Here is a 10,536-nt window from a genome sequence, read left to right as displayed (position 1 = left end):
CCCCAATTACTCAACAAAATCTATAATTCAATTTTGATATAAAAATTCAAACTTTTGAAGATTTTTGGAATCTCACAACTGTTACCACTGTTTATCCATTTTCCCCAGCTAGATCTGATCCACAATTCATTCTGCTTTTTCCTATCTCAAAAGGGTTTCTCCTTGTTCAAACCGTTTTTGAAAGTGGTAGTGGTTAAGGAGTGTGGAGGTGAGATAGAGAGAAGTGAGGGAGATTTGTGGCCGCCGTTATGGTGGCGGTCGGTGACGGAAGTGGTGGTGGCTGACGAGAAAGAAAGAGGGAGTGGTGGTGAGATAGAGATGAAAAATAAATGAAATCTGAATATATATATATATTTTTTTAAGTTGGCACTTTTTAAGAATATTTTATATATTTTTTTGACATGTTGTTGGAAGGTGTATAAGATGGTATGCCACCAAAGGTGGTTTACCTATCATCACTCATATTTTAGTCATCTTTTATTTTAATTTACTCCCTCAGTCTCCGTTCATGTATGCAAGTCTTCTTTGCTTTTATCATACTCCCTTTGTTTCGCAATAAATGACTTTGAAAATTTGCAATTTTAACCTAACTTACTTTGATTATATTTTTCTACTAATATATAAAGATAAATAATATCATATATGAACGGAGTATATCATTATCAACAAAAATAAAGTTAAATAGATGTTTAGATATAAGAATGGAGGGAGTGTCCCATAAGCTTATTTGGTAAGGGATAATGCACAATATATACAGGGATCGGGATTCGAACCCCGGACACCCCCATTTATTCATCTTTAAGATGAATTTCTTTAGCCACTAGACTACTTGACAAAAAAAAAAAAGAATGGAGAGAGTATATCATTAGAGAATAGTAAATACACTTGTGATTTTAAAGTTGAATAATGAATGTGAATTAATATGATAAGATATAGTACCACAAATACTCAGAGTAATAAGTAAATTATTTGCAAGAACAAAGAGTACCAAACAAAAATAGTACCAAGTTGAATGATAAATGTGAATTAATATGACCTTATTTTCTGTGCATCACAAGTGGTGAGTTTTTAAATACCCAACTTTGTGCATGCATTCACTATTATTGGTGTGCATCTATTGCATTTTCTTATGATGGCCGATGTACCCGTGCTGTTACAGAAATAGTACTGTATTATTTTCTTTTTTGGGGTTGTGGGATTTGTATAATTCTAGTACATTCTGTCTTCTTTTGTCTTCTCGGCCTTAGTTCAAGGTTGTAATGATAAAAAAATAGACCCAATTGACCCTTTTTTTTTTCTATTTTATTTTGAATAATAATCATTTTGATTCCTGATTATGTAACGAATAGTTATGATAATTTTTTAATGTATCGAAATTTTAAAATAATCATTGATTGTGTACTTCGCTATATTAGTTAATATTGTCATGTTATTTATTCAATATACTAATTTGAACTCCTAATAAGTATTTTACTTATTGTCATTTCAGTCCTTATATGAAAAGAGTTATTGTGAGTATTGAAAAATTATTTTTGCGCCGGTGACTATTTTGCCTATCAAAGTGCATAATCATTGACTATTTTAAAATTTTGATACATCGAAGGATTATTGTGATTACTCATTACACATTCAAAAACTAAAATAATTATCATCCCATATTATTTTCTATCATCATAAAAGAAGTTAGACATTTGTACTTAAAAAAAAAAAAAAAAGTTAGACATTTGTACTATTTAATGTTGAGTAAGTGATTTGATACAATACTACAAATACTTTAGGAATTTGCAAGAGCAAAGAGTTACCCAAAAGAAAATGGAGGCTAATAAAAATAGGATTCTTGTATTTGGTGGAACTGGTTACATAGGAAAGTATGTGGTGAAGGCAAGCATCTCTTTAGGCTATCCAACTTTGGTGTATACTCGCCCAATCAATTCACAAACTTCTCCCTCAAAGATACAACTTTGCAAAGAATTCAATTCCATTGGAGCAACTCTTGTGGAGGTAAGTCTTCTTAATTCTTTCCTTTATTCTTCTTCTTAACCGTGAAAATCCAAAGTTCGGTCAAGAGTTGACTAATTAAAGTCTAGCTGATAATAATTTCAACTAGAACTTATACTCAGATTCTTTTGAATGATTCATCATTAATTAAAGTATATTAATCATTTATTTTCAACCACTTGGTTAAGGCTTAATAGTTATTTTTCTCTCTATGTAGTATATGCAATGAAAATAAACAAGTCATTTTAATTAATTTCTTGATAAATATAAAAAATAATTAATTGCAGGGAGAACTTGAACATGACCAGATTGTTAGAGTCATAAAAGAAGCAGACATTGTGATATGTACCTTTCCATATCCGCAAGTGATGGAGCAACTCAAAATTGTAGATGCTATCAAAGTTGCTGGTAATATCAAGGTATAATAAATATTTCTATAAACCAAAAATTTCACAAGTCAATAGAATCTCTATCTCCACTCTATATGTTAGTTTTTTTTTTTTGTCTCTGATTTATTTTTTGTAGTAAGGCGTACTTTGGATGTTTGTCAATATCATCTCTCTAAAAAAAATAATGATTATTACCAAGGTTTTAAAATAGTACTAGTAGTATCTGATACCATTTTTTCTCCGTTTCAACAAAGTGAACAAAAATCACGGAAATGACCGTTGGTAATCAAATTCATTTTATAAATGTATATATATTTTTGTAGAGATTTGTGCCATCAGATTTTGGTGTAGAAGAAGACCGAGTGCATCCTCTTCCTCCATTTCAAGCTTTTCTTGATAAGAAAATAAAAATTAGAAGAGAAATCGAAGCAGCTGGAATCCCTTATACTTATGTCTCTGCAAATTGTTTTGGTGCATACTTTGTCAATATCTTACTTCGTCCGTATGAGAAAAATAAAGATATTGTTGTCCACGGCAGCGGTCAAGTTAAAGGTACATATTTGTTTTTAACCGAAGAAAAAATGTGATTGTTTTTACAGAAGAAATTTTGAAAGATTCTCATCAAAATCAACCTTTCAAAATAGTGGTAGATTATAATTATTTTATTTGTTTTTATGAAAGGCTAATTTTCATGTAAGAAAATATAAACCATATATGCATGACAAAGATACCAAAAGGAGTGAAATAGATGAAGGGTAAGTTTTTATAATCTAAAATATATTATTAGGGAAATGCAAATGGTACCGGTCCAACATATTTATAAGTCTAAAACAAATTTTATAGTGAGATATTTTAAAATAAAATAAAAATTAACATGAGATTAACAATATCAGGTTTCTGTGAGCATAACTCAGTTGACAGATACAATATATTGTTATATGTAGGGGCTGAAGTTTGAACCCCAGACAATTTAAAGAGTTAGATGAGTTAAAGGAGATTAATTCAAAATTTAGTAAAAAGAAAACTATTGAGAATTTATATTTTCACACCTTTAGCTCGACACAGCTTGTTTAGTAACAAGACCAAATTTATGCTGTTAAAAATAAAAAACTATCTACTTAAATAGGATAAACATTAGCTTTTAAAAAAACCTTGCTTACATTCTTTTTTATAAATTATTATCTATCACCAAATAAATTATAAAATAAAAATAGTTAACATATATATTATTACATCGACTGAGGGCCTATTTAGCATAGTGATAGTAGATTGGAATGACCTTTTGACCTTTGGCCTACTTAGTTTTAGACCTATTAACGTATTTAATTATGTTTATATTTAAAGGCATTAGTATATAAAATAGACTTTATGTCAATATAGCTTTCCAATAAGGTCAGAATAGACCTTAAAAAATGGCATATGACGGATAATAGACAAAGTTTGGGATTTTAAATTTTAAAACAGGTCAGACCTATTTAAGTTAAAGTTTAGTCTGATCTTCCTACTTTCATCCTTGCTCTCTTTTATCATGAGGCATTGGCATGTTTCTACTTCTATGCTCCTATCAACTGGTATCGGAGTTCTGGTTCAACTTGTGGGGAGTGGGATCATAGTATCTGGATCAAGTATTACGATGTGGGAGACTATGACCCATATACCAAATTTCTTATCGTTTTGGGTGAAAATGTATGTTATCATTTTAAATGAAGATGTGACATCTTTCTCTTTTGTGGTCTTGGAGCATTGCCTCATTGTTGCTCATGACGGTCCCTTAGACTCTCCCACAAGATGCATTATTATCCTGGTTTAGCTTGGGGAAAGGGGGAAGCGGGAGTGAGCTCCCGGTATTGGATCTTGTTGCGAATTCGATGAAAATCACACCAATAACAAACTTGATGTGTGGAGCAAGGGATAATCAGGCAACCAAAACAAAGTGTATGGAACAATTAAATACAAGCCAAAAGTAGAAAACAACGGCGAGAAGAACACAAAGAAGAGAAGAACACAAAAGAATTTGTTGACCCAGTTCGGTCCAAATTGACCTAGTCTGGGGGAGAGAGCAGCCCTCCGATCCACTATATGATGAGTAACGTTACAAAAGAGAAATCAATGGGTTACAAGAATAAGTCTCCCGCCTAATTCTACCCAAAGTCCCAGCCTCTTCCTGTAACCAAGAGACTCAATCCTAATAGTGTTTCCCAAGGTGAATCAACCCACAAACCCTAGTGTTTGTTCCCAAGAGACAAACTCTATACAAACCCGAGTTTTGTATACTCTGGTACAAGGTCTATATTTTTCTAAACCCACTATATGCCTTTCTAAACCCTTGTTTCAGCCCCCTCTATCTCAAAGTTTGCTCTGATACAAAGTCTATATTTATAGTAAAAGTATCGCTTAAAATTTGGAACAAATCTGCACTCAAAAATATGTTTCTGTTTTTCGCTGCCAGCACACCATCGTGCCACGATGCGACCCCATCGTGCCACGATTTTTTCAGTGCTTTGCCTCAAACTTGAAACCTCTAATCGTGCCACGTTGCCCAGCAATCGTGCCACGATTCCTGCAGATCTTGATTTTAAGTTAACTCTCACAGATCTGGTATATGATGTTGGAGACCACATTTGACGAGGATATCGTTGGGTTCAAATCTTAGTGGTTAGCCTCACAACAACTATCAATCAATGTTAGTTACATAAGAGAAATGATTAATATGCATAACAATTAGCATAACACATTAGCCTTGAAAATATATTCAATTAAACTTTAAGTCATCATCTTTCTTCTATTTTCTGGTTGTCCAAACTAATTATTTAGTTCGCAATGTTAACAAATCTTGTGGGACATTGATTTTTCTTAGCGGTACTAAATTATGAAGAGGATGTTGCTATGTACACTATTAAAGTGGCAAATGATCCAAGAACACACAATCGCATTGTTGTGTATCGACCTTCCAAGAATATCATATCACAAAATGAGTTGATATCACTATGGGAGCTCAAAAGTGGTCAAAAATTTCATAAAGTTTTTGTTCCAGAGGAAGATATTGTCAAGCTATCACAAAGTAATACTTTAATTTGTTTTTACTAATGTTGTGTAAATATAATACATATACAAGCTTACATTGGTAATATATGTTTATGATGCAGCTTTACCCCCTCCAGAAGATATTCCAATTTCCATCATTCATAGCATATTTGTTAGAGGTGACATGGCAAACTTTGAGCTAGAGGAAGATGATCTTGAAGCTTCACAACTATACCCTGGTTACAACTATACATCAATTGATCAACTTCTTGATAAATTTCTTGTTGACCCTATACCCCCTGCTTATGGAGCTTTTGAATGAGGTTATTGATTAACGTTGGTCAGATTAATAAGTTTTAGAGACTACTCTTATGTAATTTGATAAAGCATATGCTATCTGATGTACGAGGGTTTCCATACTATTTTTTTAGCCCAATTTTAATCATTTTGTTTTATTTTCTATTTTGGATTTTAGGCCCATTAGCATTTTGTTATTTCCCTACTTAAGTTTACCAGTTGTAGGCTAAGAGATAACTTTTATTCATTCAATAATATTTTAGAGAATTTTCTCTATTTCTGGTGGATTCTGGAACCCTATTTTCACATGCTTGCAAACTTGTTCTTTTTCTATTTAGGTTTAACACTTTTTTTTTTTTTTGACAAGAGTTTTAACACTTTTTAGCCTACGCTTCCAACTGCGTTACTATCTGTTATGAGTACTTCCATTGAATAACTTGAGATAATGCTGAATATATTATCTTTTGTAAGACTAATTTTATTCCATTATCAACGTGCAAGAATTTCATCTTTTATTTTTTTTATATACAATTGTTGTACGCCAACAGTGTAAAGGCAGTACTTTACACGGTCATTCAATAGTAATCGATCTTTCTGCCACCCGTGAAATAACCTAAATATCTTGATTTCAATTGATGTTGTTTACTTCTCTTTCAATGCCTTGATCAAAGTTTACATATTATAAAAGAATGAATTTTTTCCTTACTTCAAAGTTTTATTGTCGATAATGCATTGAAACGAAGGTGACAACTCTTTTTTTCCTCTATTTTTTCAATGAGGTCAATCAATCACACCTCCATTCAACCATCATTTTCAAAGAAATATAAATCAATTGTCAACAAGCTTTTCTTTCATACATAAGGTTTGCACTATAAGCATGAACAACACGTCATTAAAAATTGAAAACTGTTGGGAATTATAATAATTGGGAAGGTTGTAAATGAGTAAGTTGGTTATTAGTAGTTATTTGATGTAAATAGGACCAATCCCTCCTATAGTGACGTTCTTTTACCACATTGTTTGTTAGTAGATTATGAAATGAACTTCTAATGCACATGACACCATACTCTCCAGATTAAACAAAAAAGGTTCAAACACATGATACAAAAACATTGAAATATACAAATCCCTTGAAAGAATACATGGATCAAAATAGGAACAATGATATAGTAAATGCAGCGAAATAAATAAGTCTAGCAAGTACAGCCACTACTAGAAACTCTCGAATTTCCTGCGGAATTACCTGTGGAATATAGGTATATTTCCGCAGGAAAGTTATTTCCTGCGGAATTTGTCAAGGATTCAGGTTCCCAGCTAATACCTTCGTGGGTAATTGTTTCCTGAGGATTTTAGGAACCGCAGGAAAAGTTCCTGCGGATATTCTCTAATGATAATCCGCAGGAATCTTCTGGGAAGCGTTTGCTGGGTTTTCCTGCTTGTGTACATATCCGCAGGTACTTCCGCAGCAAATAACACAAAAATCCGATTGTAAATCTGCAGGAAAATAATATATTATTTAAAAAAAATTAATGCACATAAATGCATTCCTTATTAAATCATTTTATTTATTTTACTAGTAACATACCCGTGCATCCGCACGGGTATTGGTTGGTCGGGGATGATTTTTGGTAGTTTAAATTTGACAATATGTATTTGTAAAAAGTTGAAATTTATACCATTTTAAAGTTAATTATCATTAATTTTAGTTTATTTATGTCTGGTTGTATAACCTTATAGCAGCCACTACATTCCAAACTAACAGATTGCTGCATCCACACGGGTACCTGTTGATATGGATGATTTATTTCAGTTAATTTTTTTATTCATATGTGACTTTGTTTTAAAGTTGTCTCGTGTATGATTGTTTTATTTAATCAATGTCAACTTCTCCGTTGCATTTTGTTATTTCTAAATTTTTAGTATGTGGTGACTTATTTCATGTATTTTAGTTGACGAGGGTTCAATTTCATTGTAGAATTAGAGTGAGGTGATATTCCAAAGAGTATAAATGTTTAGCAGGAATAATATTTTATAAATTACAATTTGTCTCATGTATCAAAGTTACTTTAGTCAGTGACTTTTGAAAATTTTGTCAATGCCCACTTCTCTCATGCATTTTAGTTATTTAGAAAATTTTGAAAATATCCACTTATCCCTTGCATTGTAGTTGATGAGGATTCAATAAAATTGTAAAATTGAAGTGAGGTGATATTCTAAATAGTATAAACGCTTTATCATGAACAGTTTTTATAAATGACAACTTGTCACGTGTATCAAATTTAGTTTACTCAGTAACAACTTACACCGTTTATTTGAGTAATTTTGAAAATTTAATAGTGAAAAATTGTCAAGTGCATGATAGTTTAATTTAATCAATGTTAACCTCTCTCATGTATTTTATTATGGACAACTTGTCTCGTGTATGATTGTTCTATTTAATCAATGTCAACTTCACCTATGCATTTTGGTTATTTTTGAAATTTTAGTCAATGATCACTTATGTCGTGTATTTTAGTTGATGATAGTTCAATATCATTGTAAAATTTAAGTAATGTCATATTCTAAAGAGAATAAACGTTTTAGCTAGATTTTTTTTTTGTGTAAATGACAACTTGTCCTGTGTATCGAAGATAGTTTAATCAATGACAACTTATCCCGTGCATTTGAGTTAGTTCTGAAATTTTATTCAATGTCCACTTCTCCCAAGCATTTTATTTATGTATGGTCTTTTAGACAATCCCACTTATCCCATTCATTTTAGTTGATGATGGTACAATATCATTGTAGAATGATATTCTAAATAGTATAAATGTTTTATCAGCAACAATTTTGTATAAATGAAAACTTGTCCCATGTATCAAAGTTAGTTTAGTCAGTGTCAACTTATCATTTACATTTGAGTTAATTCTAAAATTTTAGACAATGCCTACTTATCCCATGCATTTTAGTTGATGAAGGTTCAATATAATTGTAGAATGATGTGATATTCTAAATAGTATAAACATTTTTGAAAGAACAATTTTTTGATAAATAACAACTTATACCGTGTATATAAGTTGGTTTAGACAGCGACAACTTATCCAGTGTATTTGAGTTACTTTTGAAATATTAAATCATTTTATTATTTTTACAATATAATCCGAATGCATTCCTTATTAAATCATTTTATTTATTTTACAGTAGATACAATTTTTAAACATTGCACCAGCTACGACAAGTTAGAGTGTGTAGGAGCAGACCCATAATGTACTTTCCTAAAAAAAAAAAAAAAAACTTGTACTATATACAACCTTATTATAGGCATAGCCTTTAAAACTTCGATGAGGTAAACTTGGAAGAAAATTTGAAGAATGCTGCCAAATATGTTAAAGGCAGGTAAGAGATTGATTTGGGGATTTGTTTCTTTCAAGAATTGAAACAATAATCCTTATAATCTCTGGTTGCAGTGTTCGCAAAGCAGCAACTAGAACGAAAAGAAAGACAAACACTCAGAAAATTAACAGATCACAATAACTTTCAGATTCAGATAAGTGATACCTGCAACCGGAGGAGCTGCTTCCTTCATTTCCAAAGCTGCACATGCTTTAGATATATCTTCAATGGCATCACTCATGAAATATGTAGGCAAAACCATGAACTACTTTCATGTTGCAATAAATACTTTCCTAAATTACTCGATTAGGATTTGGCATATAGCAATGTATTCAAAACCATATTCCTGTCTGTTTGAGAGATCGATCAATCATTTTGCAATAAACACTTGTCTAAATAACTGGAATAGTCGTGTCAAGAAAAGAAAAGACGAAAAACTGGATTAGGATTTGGCATATACCATGGAGGCATTCCCGTGACCTTGAGTTTATGAAAATAGGCTTCCAAATATAACAACTAGGAGTGATAGAGTGCCTGGGAGGCAGGGAGATAATGCTGGAAAAACTAGTTATCTTGGTTAAATTTAGAAGACTAACACGACTGATAGCACTTACGAAAAAAAATTGTTAGGCTCTGGACAATATGTTTATGTAAAATTGCATAGCTTGTTCGATTTTAATGTCAACTCAAATACATTAATTGCTTCAATAGTCCTTTTGAACTCGTTCATTACTTTTTCGACCTCTTCAAGAACACGTTTCAGGATACCTACCTGAATCTAAAGAAATACAACAAGAATTAATTTTAATAAGTAAAAGCATGTGACAGAGTAAATTGGTACAATAACCAGAGAAAATCCACAATCATTATGTACCCTAATATATGCTTAGAGGGAAGAGCAATTGACTTGGCCTTCTTGTACTCCCTGACAGCCAAATCATATTCACCCTTGCTAATGTTCCCACGGATAGTACTTGGTAGGTTGAAAAGTGTACGGAACCTCTGTAGCATTCCTTGGACAGTCCTAATTTTTTCTGCTTGAGCCTACACAACTCATAAGAAACCATGAATAAACAACATATTCCAAACTCTAGAATAAAAGTCACAAGAAAATCTAAACTTCAGAATTCACCCACCTGGCACTCGAATAAAGGCTTAAAGGCATAATTAGCCTGCGAACTAACTCCTTGAATAATATTAAACAAATGGGAAGTCCCAGACCCTTCAGGTTCATCCTCAATTCGTCTTAACTTTGACTCAATATCTGTAAATTAAGAAAGAAGAGCTTCACATTAAAATAAAGGAGGTGAAGGCACCGTTGATCTTAAATTGTTTGCCCAAATGCAGGGAAAACTAATGAGAAAGAGAGTATGAACTTGGGCCATACCGTCGATTGTGGTTTTACAAGAGACAAAACAGTTAAAGTGGTCCTTAACCAACTGCTTTCTCTGCTCAG

The 10,536-nt window shown here is 32.1% G+C and overlaps 1 protein-coding gene across 1 annotated transcript; it reads left to right on the top strand.

The window, feature by feature from the left end:
• Nucleotides 1–1,748: 1,748 nt before the first annotated feature.
• On the top strand, nt 1,749–5,997 carry LOC11422388 (eugenol synthase 1). The gene is made up of 5 exons (XM_003598125.4): nt 1,749–2,001; nt 2,286–2,417; nt 2,711–2,939; nt 5,245–5,448; nt 5,534–5,997. The coding sequence occupies exons 1-5, from the start codon at nt 1,813–1,815 to the stop codon at nt 5,731–5,733; spliced, it is 954 nt and encodes a 317-aa protein (XP_003598173.1). The 5' UTR covers nt 1,749–1,812; the 3' UTR covers nt 5,734–5,997.
• Nucleotides 5,998–10,536: the final 4,539 nt, after the last annotated feature.

Source organism: Medicago truncatula, chromosome 3, assembly GCF_003473485.1.
Source record: "Medicago truncatula cultivar Jemalong A17 chromosome 3, MtrunA17r5.0-ANR, whole genome shotgun sequence".
Classification (NCBI taxonomy): domain Eukaryota; kingdom Viridiplantae; phylum Streptophyta; class Magnoliopsida; order Fabales; family Fabaceae; genus Medicago; species Medicago truncatula.
This window is presented reverse-complemented; position numbering and strand designations above follow the sequence as displayed.